This window comes from Lissotriton helveticus, chromosome 1_1 (genome assembly GCF_964261635.1).
Source record: "Lissotriton helveticus chromosome 1_1, aLisHel1.1, whole genome shotgun sequence".
Classification (NCBI taxonomy): domain Eukaryota; kingdom Metazoa; phylum Chordata; class Amphibia; order Caudata; family Salamandridae; genus Lissotriton; species Lissotriton helveticus.
In genome coordinates, this window is record NC_136057.1 from 311,149,182 (window position 1) to 311,168,582 (window position 19,401).

At 48.9% G+C, this 19,401-nt stretch overlaps 1 protein-coding gene across 2 annotated transcripts in view; it reads left to right on the forward strand.

Moving 5' to 3' along the window:
* Positions 1-19,401, forward strand: part of NUP205 (nucleoporin 205) — a 920,380-nt gene that overhangs the window by 356,469 nt on the left and 544,510 nt on the right. For both annotated transcript variants that reach the window (XM_078671666.1, XM_078671676.1), the window contains exon 16: positions 18,653-18,752. In XM_078671666.1, coding sequence (XP_078527792.1) covers positions 18,653-18,752 — 100 coding nt within the window. The remainder of the gene's footprint in view (positions 1-18,652; positions 18,753-19,401) is intronic.

Sequence of the window (19,401 nt, forward strand, 5' to 3'; positions counted from 1 at the left end):
ACATCTGCCGTGTGGATTCCTCACCTTGTGAATATCCCCTTGCGTCAGCAACATTCTAAAATTCTTTTTGTAGCTTCGCGCCGACGTGGACTTGGACGTCATAGAGACACGGCATCGCACGCGACTCCGCTGACGTCACCGACGCCTACAATAGGCCCACGCCGGCGCCGGCGTGATGACATCAGTTCCCTTTTTTCCGCGTCGTCGACGCTAACGGTTTCGGGATACTCAGTAGCTTTTTTTCCTCGTTTTCTTTGTTCTCTTGCCTCTTTGTCTCCGTAAAATGTCGACAAAGAAGACTGGATTTAAGCCCTGCAGGGAGTGCGGGAAAATGATGTCCATTACGGACCCACACCAGGACTGTATTTGGTGTTTAAGCTCCGACCACGACGTGGATGGATGTTCGTCGTGCCGAAAAATGAACCCAAAGGCCCTGAGAGAGAGGGAGACCAAACTTCTTGTAGCGAAGCTGAAAGCCGATAAAGTAAGGAAGACTTCAAGATCCCGCTCGAGGAAGTAGAGGTAGAGGTCAAAATCAAGATCAAGATCTCGAGAGGCATCGGCTTCGAAGTCCTCGTCGGATCATGTTTCGAGGTCGCATAAGAAGCACTAGAAAAGGAGGCATGAGTCTCGATGTCATTCGGGTGAGAAGTCGGGCTCGAAGTCGAGATCGCCCAAGAAGATTAGATCGAAGGTGATCCCACCGCAAGAGGCTTCGGATCGGGAAGGTGAGGCTTCGCCTTCGGAGTCACAAGTTCAATCTCCGACTCCGGTTTCCAATCCGACTCCGACGCCGTCTCCGGCTCAAGAAGAGGTGGAGGAAGTTCCTAATGAGGAAGAAGAATCGGCGCCTGTTGAAGAGCCGGATTCGAATCTGCCTCGAGATCAGCCTGAGGGTGATCATCCACCTTTTCCTGCACCAGGTCAGGATCCATCAGCGTTCTTGAACGCTATGTATGGCGTATTCTCGATCATGGTACCCCTCTGGTGCACCTTCGGGTCCCATGGGTCCAATGGCATTTAATTTGGGTGTTCCACACTCTTATGCCCCGGCACCTTTCATGTCCTATATGCCAGCCCCGACGCCGCTGTGGCAGTACCCGGCTCCGCCGAGGTCGACGCCGGCTCGACCGAAGTAGACGACTCCGGTGCCGGCGTCGCCCGCTCCAAGCAGGTCTTTGGATCATCCATCTAGGCCTTCGGATTCTGTACCGACGTCGGCTCCGTCGGAGTCGGTAGTGGATCCGACTGCGATCCGTGTAAAGGAAAGGTCTAGGAGGGAAGCACAACGCCTCCTAGAGGAACGGAGGTATTACGAGTCTCACCCAGACTTGGAGGAAGGTGAACTGGATGAGGATTGTTTCGAAGAGCTGGCTGATGCTAGTGGCCTTGATTTTTCCCCAGAGTGAATGTTGCCATCAGGTCCGGATACGCCTTCAAAGGATGTCCGACCATATCACGTGGTAATGGGGAAGGCGGCAGGACTTTTAGGTTTGACATTACCAACTGTTGAGTTTAAGTCAAATCTGCTTACAGAAGTACTCCATTCACCAAGCTCAGCTGTGGAACTGTTACTCCCATTTAATGAGGCGTTAACTGAACCTATTATGGAGGTATGGAAAAAGCCTCTTTCTGCTCCTGCTGTCTCAAAAAGTGTGGCGAGGAGAAATAGGGTGGCTCCCGAAGACCCTTCCTTTTTATCATCTCACCCTTCTCCTGAAAGCCTGGTGATTCAGGCTGCGTGCTCTAAAAAGTCGGTTGGTGCTTTTCCCCAAGTGCCTGGTGACAAGGAGGCCAAGAAGCAAGATCAAGTGGCCAAGAAAACTTTCTCCTCCACAAGTATGGCGTTAAAGTCAACGAATGCCACTTGTCTCATGGGGAGGTATGTGCACGCACTTATGGACTCAATGCGTTTGATTCCAAAGGTTCCAGAAGACTGCAGGGGTGACTTTGAGGTGGTGTTATCTGATACTCAAGCGGCAGCTCGTCAAGTTATCCAGAGCAGTCTAGATACTGCAGATTCTGTGGCACGGATCATGGGCACTGCGGTTGCCACAAGAAGATCAGCTTGGCTGAAATCCTCGGATTTTTCTGCGGATGTGCAGTCTGCACTGTTAGATCTACCATTCGATGGAGTTGGACTCTTTGGCAAGAAGGCAGATACAGCCTTAGAGAGGTTTAAAGACAGCAGAGCAACTGCTAGATCTCTTGGTCTGTAAGTAAGAGGTTCAACGACCAGAAAGTTCAGAGGTTTTGGACGCTCTTCTTTTCGTACCTTTAGACAAGGTCAGCAGCAGCAACAACAGCAGCAGCAGCAGCAAAATACCTTGTATAGGTCATACAGGGGAAAGCAAAGGGCACGTCCTCGAGGGCGTCAAGCCTCTTCCTCCTCCACCTACTCCAACCCCCCAGCCACAGAAAAGCAGCCCTAGACCCGCCATTCAGGATCATGCGGGTCCGGTGGTGGGTCGGCTTACCCACTTTCTACGGGATTGGGAATCGGTTACATCAGATCTTTGGGTTCTCAATCTCGTAGAAAATGGGTATGCCCTTCCCGTTTGGGAATTCCCTCCCAATTACCCTCCTTGCCAAGGTTTTTGCACGGAGGAACACCTGTTACTCCTGCAGGAGGAAGTCCAGACACTCTTAAGAAAGGGTGCGATAGAGGTGGTCCCAGAGCAGGAAAGGGGTCAGGGGTGCTACTCCCGGGATTTCCTGATTCCCAAGAAGGATGGCAGACTTCGTCCAATCTTGGATCTCAGGATCTTGAATCTCTATCTGAAACAAGAGAAATTCAAGATGCTCACCCTTGCTCAGGTTCTTCAGGCGCTGCTGGAAGAAGGCTGGATGGTGTCGCTCGACTTGCAGGATGCGTACTTTCACATCCCCATCCTGAAGTCGCACAGGAAGTATCTCCGTTTTACGCTGGGATCGCAGCATTATCAGTTTGCGGTCCTTCCGTTTGGGCTTACTACTGCGCCTCGAGTCTTCACCAAGGTGATGGTAGTGGTGGAGGCGCATCTCAGAAGGTCAGGGATTCCTGTATTCCCTTATTTGGACGACTGGCTGATCCAAGCAGAGTCGTCAGAGAGAGTGCTCCACCATCTGCGAGAGACAACCCAGTTGTTGTACAGGTTGGGTTTTTCGATAAATGTACCCAAGTCTCACCTGGTACCCTCCCAGCGCAACCTGTTCATAGGTGCTGTACTGGACACAATTGTATGTCGTGCATTCCCTCCTCCTCAAAGGATTCGCGACATACACTAAATGATTCCTTTATTTTACAATGGAGCGGTCGTTCCAGTCTTGAAGGTCCTTCGCCTGCTCGGTCTGATGGCTTCATGCATTCTGTTGGTTAACCATGCACGCTGGCACATGAGGGCGCTCCAGTGGTGCCTCCGCAGGCAGTAGTATCAGCACAACGGAGATCTCAGGGAGTCAGTGAGGATCTCCAGAGAAGCTGCGGCGGATCTGTCTTGGTGGGGCGTGGAAGGCAACCTGTCTCAGGGGAAGCCTTTTCAGTTGCCTACTCCGGTGGCCACAGTGATAACGGATGCATCCACTCTAGGGTGGGGTGCTCATCTGGGGGATCTGGAGGTCAAGGATCTTTGGTCTCCAGAGGAAAGGTTGCTTCACATCAACCTTCTAGAATTGCGGGCGATACGTTTGGCGCTCAAGGCCTTCCTCCCTTCCCTTCGCGGTCGTTCGGTCCAGGTCCTGACGGACAACACGACCGCGATGTGGTACATCAACAAACAGGGAGGATTGGGGTCACAGTGTCTCTGCAGAGAGGCTCTGCGTCTCTGGTCCTGGGTTCAGGACCATCAGATTTGTCTGATGGCAAATCATCTGGCCGGATTTCTGAACGTTCGTGCAGACAGTCTCAGTCGGCAGTTCTCCGCCGACCACGAGTGGAGGCTTCACCCGGAGGTGGTTAGTCATGTCTTTCGGACGTGGGGGACTCCTCGGGTGGACCTGTTCACCACTCGCGAGAATGCTCACTGCCTGTCATTCTGCAGGCTCCAGTTTCCGATGCAAGGAGCCTTGGGGGACACGTTTCAGTTGAGTTGGGGAAATCAACTCCTTTACGCGTTTCCTCCCATACCTTTGATTCCTCGGGTTCTGAGGAAGATTCGCCAAGATCGGGCCCAAGTCATATTGGTCGCCCCGGACTGGCCAAGAAGGGTGTGGTATACAGATCTTCTCCACCTCTCCTCTCACCCGCCGCTCCGTCTCCCTCACAGGGCAGACCTCCTCTCTCAGATAGAGGGGCAGGTTCTACACCCCCACCTTCAGACATTACACCTTCATGCCTGGAGATTGAACGGAGCAACCTGAATTTCTTTTCTCTCCCGCCTGATGTGGTGGATGTCATCTTGTCGGCCAGGCGTGACTCCACTAAGTCCATCTATTCTTATAGATGGTCAAAATTTGTCACTTGGTGTGGAGGGAAATCTATTGACCATTTGAGAGCCCATTTGTCTGATGTTCTCCAGTTTGCCCTTTCTCTGGCGCAGCAAGGGCTTGCTGTTGCCACAGTTAAGGGCTATCTTTCTGCGCTGTTGGCTTTTCTCTGTTTGCCTGATCAGCCATCTCTTTTCAAATCTCCTGTGGTTTTAAGGTTTTTGAAGGGTCTCACAAATAAGTTCCCTCCTGTTTCTTTTATTGTGCCTCAGTGGGACTTAAATCTTGTCTTGACCTTTTTGATGGGTGCTCCTTTTGAGCCTCTTCACAAATGTCCTTTGAGGTTTTTGACTCTTAAGACAGTCTTCCTCGTTGCAATAACTTCTGCAAGGAGGGTAAGTGGGCTTCAAGCTCTTAGTTCCAAGCCCCCTTTCTTGACCATTCATGCTGATCGAATGGTTCTTAGGACCAGGGCTGCTTTTCTTCCAAAGGTGGTTACTCCTTTCCACCTTGGTCAATCCATTACCCTCCCTGCCTTTTATCCTCCCCCACACCCTTCCAAGGAGGAGGAGAGGTTGCAACGCATGGACCCCAAAAGAGCGGTGTCCTTTTACTTGGACAGATCTAAAGACTATCGTTTGGATGACCAGCTCTTCATTGGGTTTGCTGGCTGCAAGAGAGGAAGAGCGGTCCTTAAAAGAATTTTGTCAAGATGGATCGTCCTCTGTATAAAGATTTGCTACTCTTTGGCCGGTAAGGAACCACCAGAGGGTATAAGGGCTCATTCTACAAGAGCTAAGTCTTCAACCTCAGCATTGGCTAGAGGTGTTCCTGTAGAAGACATTTGTAGGGCGGCAACTTGGTCTTCCCTCCACACTTTCGCGAAGCATTACTGCTTGGATTCAGAGGTGATGAGGGACGGCCACTTTGCGCGCTCTGTCCTCCAGGATTTCCTGGTTTAGAAGAGTGGACTCCCTCCTCCGGGAGTGGGGGCTGCTGTGGGACTCTATTCACAAGGAATCCACACGGCAGATGTATCTATCAGAAGAACAAGTTACTTACCTCCGGTAACGCTTTTTCTGGTAGATACAAAATCTGCCTGTGGATTCCTCACTGACCCACCCGCCTCCCCGTTGTCCACTCTTCTATACCAGAGTTTCTGTAATGTATTTATTTTATTGTCAAGGAGTTGTTTATTTCAAATGTTTTATTGCATTTGCTTCACACTGTGTGTGTTACCTTGATATTTGTACTGCGTATACTGTGTATATGTCTACTGTCATTGGTCCGTCCGTGTGCCTCGAAGGAACGGAAAAAAGGACGGAACTGATGTCATCACGCCGGCGTGGGCCTATTGTAGGCGTCGGTGACGTCAGCGGAGTCGCGTGCGATGCCGTGTCTCTATGACGTCCACGTCGGCGCGAAGCTACAAAAAGAATTTCCGAATGTTGCTGACGCAAGGGGATATTCACAAGGTGAGGAATCCACAGGCAGATATTGTATCTACCAGAAAAAGCGTTAACGAAGGTAAGTAACTTGTTCATTTAGACTAACACAACAGATAGCAATGGTTTGCAAATGAAAAGATCAGGAATGGGAACATCAAGCTAGGTAAGACAGGATCCTTTAGGCACTGACACTGCTTTACACCAAAAACAATAAAGGTCTGAAAACAGCCTTATTTTTTCTGTAGAGGGAGCACACCAATACAAAATCCTATTTTGCTTGGAACGCTAAAAATCCTTACACCGAGACCTCGAATCAGCAACAAATGAGGAATAGATAGTGTAGTCCTTCTACAGTGTTTATGCTTCTGGTCACCTCATCAAAGTATGAAAAGCAGCCAAAGGCAGCACCGGTAACCAGACCCATATTGCACAGAGTTTATGGGCAAGATTGGCCCTCCATGAATGGGCTTGGGACTGAAGGTGGAACCCACACCACCAAGATATTTTTTTTATCTGGGCCAACTTTTTATTCTGCAGCAAAATGTTCTAAATATGCTCTTGGACACTAACGATATATCTGGCACAGTGCCCATGAGCAGTGTGAAATAACATGCCTACACTTTGCCTAAAGGTGTTTAAATCACTTCATGGTGGTGAATAAAAACAGCATGTAATCTGTAAGCACCCTTCCAAATTAGACCAAACATGGTGTTCAGCTTTATTCTTCCTTATATAAACTGCACATGGGTCACCACATCCCGTAACTGCCCAGACTGGCCCATTGTCATTCTGTATGCGACAATCAGCCGGCAGACAGAAGGGCAGTGGGTCCTTCAGAGTCTGTCTGAGGCAGGGAAGGGGCTGCTCTGAGGAGTCCGAGGCAGCCCCAGCAGGGAGCTCTCAGAACACTGAGGCTTCTCAAGGGTGAGCAGTGCAGGGCGCTGCAAACCCCCAAATTACAGACAAAGGGTGCCCATAAAAGGGGTCTTCACGGACAATGGACGTGAGGTCCAATTAACACTGTCCGTGAAATTTATGGACGGTTGGTCACCCTATAAAGAATAAGTCCAATATTTTTATAGACACATTCATGTAAGACCAACATTTGAGTGATTGGGGTTTACAGTCTGTTTTATCCCCCCCCCAAAAAATTTGAAATCAATGTCGTTACAAATGCCACAGAATGACGGCGTAGTAAAAATCTCCCCAGGGTAACTCGGTTAACAGTGTTTTGCCCCAGACGATTTCACTTCCGCTTTCATAGTAAATGCCCCGATTACTTACTGGTAATTTTCATTACTCCGAGTCCTTGTCTTCCTCGCCACAATAATTACCCATGAGCCTCCGGGTCCACACAGAACTCCAAGTATAAAACAAAAAAACGCTCTAGTCTCCCTTTGCCTCCTCCAAGATGGCCCCCAGTGGCTCCAGCCAATCCCATAAAGGGATACAGAAACACCAACACGACCTGAAGAACCAAGCCGCAGACATGAAGCCACCAACAGGGCCCGGAGGAAAGGGAAACTATACTGTGGCGAGGAAGACAAGGACGCAGAGTGATCAAGATTACCGATAAGTAATCGGGGCATTACCTCCTCGTCCGTCTTCCTCTCCACAGTAATTACCCATGAGCCGATACCAAAGCAAATCAGCTTGGTGCAAGGAAATAGATCACAACATGAATGCAGTGAAACACAGTTGAAACACAAGAGGCACATCAAACAAAGGAAAAACCGCAAGGTAAACCAGCAGTAAGTACAGAAGAGGCAAAGGAAATAGAACCTCCACCCCCAACCTGAAGGCGGCAATGGGACATGAAGGTACGAGGGGACGACCAGGTGGCAGCCCTGCAAACATCCTCCATGGAGACCCCCATGAAAGCAGCCCACGACACAGCAACAGATCCGGTGGACTGACCCTGAACAGGAAGAAAGGGAACCTCGGAAACAGAACCATACGCCAACAGAATGGCCCTCCTTGAACCAACGACTGACCGTGGAGAGGGAGGGCTGCCGGCCCCGACGGGATAAACCAAAATTGACAAATAAATTGTCCACCCCACAAAAGGAAGAAGTGCGCGACAAATAAAACAATAAGGCACTAGGAACATCCAAGAGGTGCAAAAGACAAACCTCAGCCGAGGAAGAAACAGGTCAAAGAACCGGAAGAACCACTTCCGCAGACCGGTGAAAATAAGAATCCACCATAGGCACAAACTGAGGATGAGGGCGCAAGACCACCCGATCCGTCAAATTAACAAAAAAACGGAGCAGACCTCAGGAAAGCACCCAACACCCCAATGCGCCGGGCAGAAGCAATAGCCACCAGAAACACGACCTTGAGCGACAAAAACTTCAAGGCCACCGACACCAAAGGTACGAAAGGAGTCACCTGCAAGGAACGCAACACCAAAGGGAGGTCCCAAGGAGGAGAACACACTATAGGACGGGGACGTTGCAAAGAAATCGACTGAAAAAGTCAAGCCACCAAAGTAGAAACATGAACCAAAGGCAGGACATGAAATGTCCGAATGGCGGCCCAATGCGTCCCAAAAGAAAACCACCATCAAGAAAATCCAGAATGCGAGCCGGGTCTATAGAATCTAAAGACAACCCGTGACACACACACCAAGAGGCAAAGTCATCCCAATGCATAGCGTAGGATGTAAGAATAGAAGGCCTCCGAGATTGCCGAACGACGCCAGCAACAGCCAAAGAACAACCTTCACGCATCAGCGACTCCCTCTCAGGAGCCAGGCCCGCAGACCTAGGGACTGTAACACAGGAAGAGGCAACAGCGGGTAAGGTACGAATGGCAACACCCAACCCGGAGACACAGCCAATTCCAAAAACAGGGGATACCAAGGACGATGGCACCACCTCGGAGCAATCAGAAGTACAAAGGACCCCTCCCTCCTGATCTTCAGCAAGACCGCCGGAATCAGGGGAACAGGAGGAAAGGCATACAACAGGCCCCTCGGTCAAAGGAACGACAGAGCGTCCACACTCCAAGCATCCAGTCAAGGCAAAAACGTGTAAAAACAGCGGAATGTGGCATAGGTCGGGGAAGAAAAGAGGTCTACAATCGGAGACCCAAACATCCACCGCAACCATCTGAACATCAAGGGTGTCGGTGACAAAGACCCCATGGATGGAAACACACGGCTCAGAAAATCCGCCACAAAGCTCTCCTGACCAGGCAGGGAAATCGCAGACAGGGACGCCAGGCTCATCTCCGCCCAACAACAATCCGACAACCGAGGGAACGTGACTGTCCGACCGGACCCACACACGGTGACCCCGCGGAGGTCCGAAAAAGTCAACAGACCCAACAGGAAGGACCCAGCCTTATGTGGATGGAAGAACAAGACAACACCGCCTGAGGCCAAACCCCCGAGTCCTAGAATCCCCCAGAGAAGTACCCTACCCCAGCAGGCCGTAATCGGCAGTGATAACCCGGGAGGGAACAACCAGAAACGGGCGGCCCCTGGATAGACGACATTCGGCCAACCACCACACCAGGACCACCCGAACCCCCGGGGACACAGGGAACAAAACACTCATATCTAGGGAACAGGGGACCCAATGCAACAAAAACGTGGGACACCAACTGATATATGTGAAGGCGAGCCCATGGTACGGTTAACAAAGATGCAGACATCAGACCCCGAACCCGCAATCACAGGCTCACAGGATGAGAAGGCCCCGACAACAGGGACCGCACAGCAGACACCAGGGACCGAATCCGAGCAGGGGACAGGAACACCATCCCCAAGTGAGACCCGAACAGAGCCCCAACGAAAGTCAATACCAGCGCCGGAACCAGGGAGGACGTCGGAACAATCTCCAGGAACCCGTGAGGCACCAGGACAAGGCACACCCCCAGCCCTTGCAAATGGCCAATAAGAGGAGCCAGAACCACAGTAAAAATCCTGGGCGAAGAGTGGATTCCAAAGGTCAATACCCGGAACCGAAAGTGACTACCCAGGATGCAGAAACAGAGAAACCTCTGAGAATCCGGGTGAACATGCACATGCAGATAAGCATCCCTCAAGGCCATGGAGGCCAGAAAATCCCCTTGAGATATCAGAGGGAGGAGCACCTGGATGGAAACCGAAATGAATGTCGAATAAGGAACGAGAGAATGCACCCATTACAAATCCATCACAGGTCTGAGATCCCTTGTGTGTCTTGACACCAGAAAGAGGATGGAACAAACCCCCAACCCCAATCGATCGTCGGGCCGGGAACAACGGCCCCTCACAGAGCAAGGGACTCAACACCCCCCAAAAGAGCCACTCGCATCAAAGCGTCCCTGGAACAAGGAGTGGACCTGAAACCGTCTGGGGGAGCCAGGGAAAATCCAAGATGAACACCTCCTGACACCACCAGTAGTACCCACCGATCGGACACAGACCAGCGCCAAGATACCACGAAGTAAGTGACGCGACCTCCAACCGGACCCACACCAGGAGCGATCCACTCATGACTTGGAAGCGGGAGTGGAGGATGAAGAAGCACCCGAGAACCGGGATCAATCAAAAGAAGGCGCACCCCGGACACGCCCCTTCCCACGAAAGGGCCGACCAGCACGACCCCACCTGGAAGGACCAAAAGCCCTCCAAGAACAAAAGGAACGGAATCGACCAGCCCGTTCAGGAGCAAGGATTTCACGGCCCTCCGCCGTCATCTTCACCATCTCATCCAAAGGTGAACCAAAAAAGCCAAACCGCAGAAAAGGGGATCGTCATCAGGAGACACCTCAGACACCAGGAGCGAAGCCACAACTGACGCCTTGCAGCGACAGAAGCCGCCACCCCCAAGGAATCAAAGAGACATCAGAAAGTAGGCGAACCAGCTGCCCCAACATAGCCAGAGTAGAAGATGCACCTTCCCCCTGGTCCAATAATCCAGCCAAAGATTGAAAACCCTAAATCAAGGAATGGATCGCGCAAGAGGAATAGGCCGCAGCCCGGATATAAAGTACAGCAGCTGCAAAAGTGCGACAAATCGCCCCAATCACCATACGAACCACAGGATCCGCAGGAGGGAATCCTCAGAAACAGCCCCTTGAGAGGACATACTGGCCAACTAGGAATCAACCTCAACCGAGGATGTGAATTCATCAGAAAATTCCAACAGAGGAAAGTGTCTCAATAAAAAAATGCGAAAAAGAGCCCATGCCCCAAAAACCTTCAATACAGAAGAATGCAGAGGCAAAGAATCAGGCTCAGGACGCTGATACCGTGAAAAAGTCATCCTCCAGAGGCACTACCGATCCAGGAAAGACCAAGTACAATTTGCGAAAGTGACACAGCACCTCCTAAGGGTCGGCACCCTGCACAAAGCGACCCCTGACATCATTGCCAGAGTCAACCTAAGGAGCGCCAACAATCCTGGCCCATTAGACCGGAGGAACTGGCAACCAATCCCGCAAAGCAGTAGCCACAGCTGAATTGCCCATATGCTGCAACTATCCCATAGAAGGAAAAGTCACACCAGAACCAGAATCCCCCAAGGGTTCAGGATCAGTAAAACACGAAGAACCACGCTCCACGAAGTTCCAATACATGAGTGAAACAATGCACAGAAACCCTTCACCGGTCAAGAGGCAGGATGTTGCCAGGCAACCAAAGGAAAACACCCATGGCACGCCCCCTAATTAGGACAAACATCGAGGAAGCCACGCGCGCCTCCCTAACGAGGCTCCAGACCCCCATCATGCACAATCCAGCAGCGCGACATCAGCGCTCCTACCCCAGCCGTCCACAACCATCACGGCCGGCAGGTAAGCCCAAAAAGAAGAAACCGGCAAAGATTTCAGCCGACCGCGTGAATCCCAGTATACAGGACGCGCGGTCGGCAAGGGGCACACCACAACATAGCCTTCCGCTCAGCAGGAAGCGCACGAGTGGCTCAAAGAAAGCGAGCCCACCATGCGAACTCGCAGAATAAAAAGCACCACAAGTCCGCTGAAGCAGGCGCCTGGCAAAAGAAAGGGGGAACAAACACAATTTTAAACATCAACCTTTAACATCACGAAGGAAATAAATATCAAAAACCTAACTTCCCCCCATCCAAATACCCAAGGGCACAAGGGGTCGCTCAAGCAAGACCCCAGCCCCACTCACCTGACCAGCAGGGAACACAGCACTCGGAGTAGTGCAGAAAAAAAAGAACAGGTCGTGTTGGTGTTTCTGTATCCCTTTATGGGATTGGCTGGAGCCACTGGGGGCCATCTTGGAGGAGGGAGAGGGAGATTAGAGCGTTTTTTTGTTTTATACTTGGAGTTCTGTGTGGAGCCGGAGGCTCATGGGTAATTACTGTGGCGAGGAAGACGGACGAGGAGGTAATGAGGTCGGAATAGAAAATCAAGTGCAAATTCGGATTTACCACACCCAAAATCTGCACTTTCCACCATTATAATCTGTTATGGCTGACAACCGAAAGTGCAGCAATTTCACTCTACTCAGAATTCGAGATTAGGCTCAGACAGTGCATATGCGCAATATACGATGCAAGCAGACAAAACCATCTGTATTACTCAATAAGCCATAACATTATAAAACACTTTCATAATCGACATACTATTTAAAAAATGTATATCTGATGTAACCCAAACTTTTAATGATAATGGAGAAGTGGAATTGTTGGAAAATGGGGCTCAGGTGCGGTTTGGGTAAATTAAGGTTTGGGACAAGTGAAGTGCTTTGAAGTAAGGAATCGAGGTGTGAAAGTTTGGCAAATAATGGAAAATGGAGTGAGCAAAATTGGAGACAAATTGAAGTGGGTGGCAGTCAGAAGGAATGTTTTTTTTGTTTAGAGTTCAATATAGAGCGAACTATACCCGAAGATATCAGAGCGCTTTACATGAGTACCGGTTTAGTTACAGATGGACACATGCAATTTTATTGGGCACGGGAGATTAAGTGATTTGCCCAGAAGCACATGATGTTGAGCGTCGTTGGCGAGACTCGAACCCGGTCCCCCAGCTTCGAGGTCGACGCTCTAGCCGTGAGGCCACATCCTTTAGAAATGGGGTACGAGTAATAGGGATGTTGGGCGTAATGTAGGGGTGTAGAATTAAACAGACTGGGTTTAAGGGGGGGGGAACTGAAATATGATTTGGGAAGGTTGTGTGATGAGTTGAGGTGATCAAAGGTAACGAGAGTAAGGTATGGTAATTGGTAAGGTATGGGAGTCGGGGAGGTAGGTATACATCGGAACAAGGAAAACAAATTTGTAATAAAGCAGGTTTTGGAAATGGACACAGATTAGGGAAAGGCAGAGATTAGGGAAAGGCAGAGATTAAGAAGATTGGAAGAAAAATAAGTGGCTTCGCAGAATTCGGGTATAGAAGGCCTCATGAAGTGGTGTAAGGGAGGATTTGCCTAAAACGATTTAGAGGGGGTATAGGTGTGAAGATATTTCGAAAACTGGGGTTAAGGTAGATTATCAAATCGTGTTTCAAGTCTGTTTTGAGCGTTATTGCTTCACTGACTCACATTCTCTCTTTGAGGCAGACAGCGTAACCCTCGCCTCTTCCATGGAGGGGCAGCGTAACCCTCTTGAGGGGCAGTGTAACCCTCTCCTCTTCCATTGAGGGGCAGCGTAACCCTCTCCTCTTCCATTGAGGGGCAGCGTAACCCTCTCCTCTTCCATGGAGGGGCAGCGTAACCCTCTCCTCTTCCATGGAGGGAGTCCCTGTAATTCAGCCATGGACTCTGCCTTCTCGTTGGTCCTTAAGCTCCAACAGAGGTTGCCTCGTGACCATGTCAGGGTCTTCAATGCAATGGCTCCCTAGTAACTGTCCTTTATATACACCCAGAATAGGTCACAATGTATTCCTCATGACAATTGGGAAAGACCATGTGCCTCGAGGTTGTGGGGGTGGAACGGAAATCAGAGCAGCAATTGTGTTTTCCAAGTAATCTTTCTGCCTGTTTAATTGATTTAACCAGTAACGTGGACAGATCGTCGTGTAGTTTCTGAGGTGATTGCGGATTTTACGATGTTCTTTCCTTGCTTCTGCGGAGTTATGCCCGTTCAAGTATGTTGTTTTCATGTTCCTCTAGCCTCGTGACAGCATAGTGCAGATGGTGTGATGTCATCAGGAGTTTATGCTGATGCTTTGGAGATATGCAAAATCCATCAAAGGGTTAGGATTTTGCCTTCTCTGAGATCACCTCATCGGTTCATTACTGTACTTTGCCCCCAGTCTCTACGATAATTTAGTAAACATTCTGAAGGGGTGGAGGGGGGGGTGAGGTCACAGGTCACCTCTCAGTTTCAAAATATACTCGAAAAAACTCTTTTTCTGGATCGGGGTTAGACTATGAATTATATTATTTACTTACATTTTTCATGTATTTATTTATTTGGTGGAATCTAGAAACCTGATAATCCTCAGTGCATCTCCAGAAAGGAATAAAAGAATATAACTGAATAGACAATGACATTCGAACCACGTTAACTGGAGAAGAAATACTTTTGGAAGTCCTTTTTTGAACCAGTAGGAGATGGTTTATTGGTCATACCTAATTTAAGGCGTTCCATTTGATTTCTCAACGCATGTACATTACAATACGACCAACAGCAGTGATCGATAACTGAATGGGACTTCTGTTCGGAGGCAGCAGTTCCGTCTTATTTAACCAGCATTTTCAATGCAGTATAGGTCTCGCATTTCCGATAGTTTAAGCTATTGGCATTGTAAATGACAATGCCTTTTATTTATGTTTAAAAACCAAAACATAAATAAAAGGCATTGTCATTTACAATGCTAATAGTTCAAACTCGCGTAAATGCGAGACCTATTGCATTGCAAATGCTTGTTTTGTAGGGGAGAGAAAAAGTAGCCCAAAGAGAGGGGCAAAGCATTTCAAGATCCTAAAAGGAGGGAGAAGTGTTAGAAGAACCTTAAATGGTGGAGGGAGCGCGGGAGGAACCTGGTGGAAGTGAACGCTGCTGCACGCATCTGGCGGGAGGGAGCACAGTAAGAGCTCTAGGAATCAGGAGGCAGTGAATGAAGGTGCAGAGAGCTTGTCCAACAATGCTGCCTTTTTGGGTGTTTTTACACAGAGCCTAAAAGTAGGGCCTTGCAGAGCTCTGGTAACGCCACCAAGGCACACGTCTCTGGTTCAGCATCTGTAATTACGCCACAGTTACGTTGCACCTGTTGAGAACACCGAAAAAGGAGGGTGTGTTGGACTTCCCTGTATGTCACTTGTACAGTATTGAGATTATAGCAGATTGCACTGCGATTAAACGTGGCTGTGGAGCATAGGCTCAGTGGGGGCATGTGCTGCACGGACCATGCCTCTCTGCCAGGGCCTCTCTCTCTCTCTGTTGAACGAGGCCCGGCACACGGAGGCAGAAACAAAGACACTCACTGGCATTCACTCGCCCTCTTCCTTCCCTACCATGGATAATTACCTCTCGGCAGCGGGAGGTGAGTCCAGCGTCCAGTTCCTAACGCTACCTGCCGCCTCCCCGGTATTGCCCCCGTGCAGCTTCTGTAGAGAGAGGGGCACTGTGGGGCTTTGGCACCGGCCTGGCTGGGGAGAAACCTTGCCAGGCCTCGGTGTAGTATACTGTTACCAGTACACGGAGCATGGAAGTGGTGGCAGGTTGTGAGCACAGACGGATAGAAGGTTTAAGGAAACTATGGGGCCAGATAGAGGCGACTTGAAGTACACACTTCAGTTTGCACCCCATGTGCCTTCATTTCCAAGTTTGTCCTAAGCATGCGCAAGCCTCCCTCGCTCTAGCTCAGCCGCAAGCCAGCTTAAACCTTGAATTATTCAATAGGAGGCCAAGACAGTGTGCAGGCATAGTGACGAATGGATGAGAATAATGAGAGCAGTTTGGAAGACTACTTTTGGAAAAATACTGCTGCCCAGCCACTTGCATTTTTTTTTTTTTAAATTCTGCACCTCTGCTGCCAGCATGGAAGAAATCTATAGCACCGGCGCTATAAAATAGGTGCCGGTGCTGAGCACCGGAAACCACTGGCACAAATTCAGCACTGGTCACAGAGCCCGAAACAGGAGGCCCAGCTGACTAATCCTCTACCTTCTCTAGGTTCCGCATCGGGCCCCTAAAAAAATCCAGCATGTCGTTAAAGTCGCCCCCCTCAATTAACCTGCCGGCTGGATTCTGTCGATCAATTGTGTCTTTTACATCCTCTATTATGCCACCCTCCTGTGGGAGGGGGCATAGACCTAGCCCTGATTGGAGGGGTCCCCCCTATCTTCATGACGGCGGGGACTGAAAGATGTGCATCACCTCTCCTCCCCCACCTTAGGGGTGGGCAAAGGTGGGCACATCTCTTTTTCTAATTTGGTTTTCCTGCGGATTCTCCTGTCCAAAGTGTGGGCCGGAACCGGTGGGAGCCAGCTTCTGATAGCAGCAGAGGCTGGGGTAGCTAGCAAAGTTGGTAAGCCTTTGAAGCTTCCCCTTCATGGACCATGCCCATCCTAGGGGAGAAGGCATGACACCTCTACCCAGGATGTACTTTGTTTTATGACCCATAAAGCGTTGGGCTCTCTACCGAGGGGGTCCAGAAACCTGTCTGGGGTGGCAGATGGCGGGCAGCCATTCAGGACCCACACCAGGGCTGGTTGTTTTTCAGGAGGCATCTTTAAGATGCCCTCTGAGTGTATTTTACATGAAATCCCACACTGGCATCAGTGTGGGTTTAATGTGCTGAGAAGCATGGTTACAAACTTCCCAGCTTTTTGTAAAGCTATTATGGAGCTGTGGAGTTCATAATGACCAACTCCTAGACCATATGTTCTGTATGGCTTTACCACACTTACAATGTCTAAGAATGGACTTACACACTGTCAGGGTACAGGGCTCATTCCACTGTACCCTCATCTTAGGGCTCAGGCACCCTGCTAGAGGGGTGAATTACCTAGGCGGCGGGCAGTGGATTGCAGACATGGCACACAGGGATGTGTGCCATGTCGACTCTTCACTTTTCTCTGCACCAAGACACGCGGCCAGCAATGGCTGTGTGTGTGTGTGTGGGGTAAGGTACGGTAAGGTGCAAGTCCTATAAGGGTGGCATAATAGGTGCAGCAGCCCCTATTGCCTGGTCACAGCGCTCTTGGTACCCATGGTACCTTTTACCACGGGCCTGCCTGTGGCCAGGGATGTGCCAATTGTGGATTCAAAGGTACAGTTTCCGGAAAGAACACCGGCCCTAGGATCCTGATTGGCAGGGACCCTGGGCACATCAAGTATTGTTCCATCAGATGTCAGGCAAAAAGTGTGTGGGGGGGGCATGCAAAAAGGGGCACTTTCCTACACAAGCCTGGCTATTTCATAGTGCTGAAAAAGAGATGATGAATTATGCTCCATTCTCAGTTAATGAGACTGCACATCTGTGCATAGTGTTCAAAACATTATGGATGAACAGGGTAGAGCATGCTCCCAATTTGGAAGAGTGATGTTGCAAAATGTTATTATGTACTTCTAAGTTGACCCTCAGCTTCTCCTTTTGTGGATGCGTGGGTACACTTCATATAAGGAAAGTGGGTGCCGTAATTAGAAAGGTTCTTTCTGTTGGATAGGACCACCCTCACAGATTCCTTTTTACCCTCCTGCCTCCTCCCTCTAAGGATGTTCTGGAAAGTTTCTTCTTTGGCTGCACTCTCTGACCTCCTAGCCTCTAGTGGCTGAGGCAAAAGGCAGGGTGAAACTGATCTAATTGGCTCATGTGGTTGCATTTACCTTTTCATGGCTGTACTCCCTGTCAGTCTGCAAGTGACCACATAACGCTACCTAAAAACAATAACCTTTAACTGGGATAATGCCTTTGAAGGGGTTCATGTAAGGAATGTGTCACGCGTGACCATATGCATCAAGGTGAAAAAATGCCGAAGGTAAGTTCTTCTTTAAGAGTATGAGCATAATTAATGCAAGGTATATTTTCGGGTTTATTTCATACAGATCCCATCTAGTCTTTTCTAAATGACTTCAAATGTCTTATGGGAGTGTCAGTATGAGAGTATTGCATTGTTTTGATTTGTACGTATTTGAAAACCACCACACACACTTTTTTGATTGTTTAGTACACATGAGCATGAACAAAGAGCTATCCCCAGTCCCCTGAAACAAAGTGCACTGGTGCAGTGTTGTATCCTGTCGATCTAAAGGTGTTCCTCTGACCTCTGTCTCCCTTTCATTACCTCACAATAGATGGGATATAAAAGGTAATGAAAATGAGTAGAATGTCTTGCCTCAGTAGATGTATCATCCCAGAGGCATCTTTGCCTATCCTCAGAGAGGACACTGGACTCTGACACTCCTAATTCCAACAGTACTGTGATCTGCGATCTGTTTAGAGTCTGACAATCCCATGATTTTTATTGAAAAAATAAAATGAAGAAAATGCACCCTTTTGATAATTGTTGGTGGAGACTAGTAGTTACCTCAAGCTTACAAACTTTGGGCAGTATACCTTTTGCTGCTGAATTGTTACTCATAAGTAACTTTTCCTTAGATCATTTAAGTTTTTGAGTTTCCCATTGTACCGTATTTGGTTTAATGTATAGCTGAATTTCCAGTAACGTACCTTGATGTTATTTCGCTCTTTCCAAGATGAGATGTTGCTAAAGGGATTTAATTCTCCATTGGTTGTGAATATTATCTCTGTATTAGGACATGATCTGGCATTACCATCTTTTTCATTTCATGGGGTGGGTGCTTTAGTACCTTTGGTTTGATGACATTAATGTCCCAATAGGTTCTGGAGATAGGATTTCATGATGTCTTGTCTCTGGTTTTCTACAGTGGAAGGTGGCCGAAGTAGTCCTGGAAGTGTTCCATAAACTGCTTAGAGAGTACGAACCTCAGCCCGAAGATTTTGTGGACCAGTTAATGGACATACAAGGTAACATCATTCTCGAGCAAAGGATGCAACCCTGTTCAATAAGCTTACAGGCCAGTATACTAATGTGCAACATCTGTGCCAAGCTGAAAGGCCTACAGACAACAACCCCAAACCCCCCCACCCCCTCTCACCACCTCTACAACCACCACCCCGCCACCGTGTGTCTCAGCTCGAGCTGTTGTGGGCTCAGCTGGGCAATGTCTGGAATATTATCTCCAGCACCCCTCCGTTTTACACACGTCTTTATAGACCATTTGCATATTTACATACCTTTTGTAAATTGGCTACAGAGGGTTTGGTTTTTTCTGGTTCCAGTACCTCATGGGCCCCCGCTCTGCCTATTCCTTACATTTGTATTTTACATTTACTGCCGTAGAGAATGCATTTCTTGAAAAGAAATATAAAGTAGGGTTGCTAAAAAAATATTCTAGCCATTTGTTGTTTAAAGAGCTTGCAAAGGTCTGTTCTTGATACTAAATAGGGTTATAAACAAAATAGTATGTATTAATTTGTAATGTGACTTTTCTGTCTTTGCTCCCTTTAATTATCAGTTATGGATCATTCAGGCAGTCCTAGAACACAATTAAAACTACTTTCTATTCATATCTGCTGTTTGAGGTATGCACCAAAAAGTGGTGAAAATAGGCCT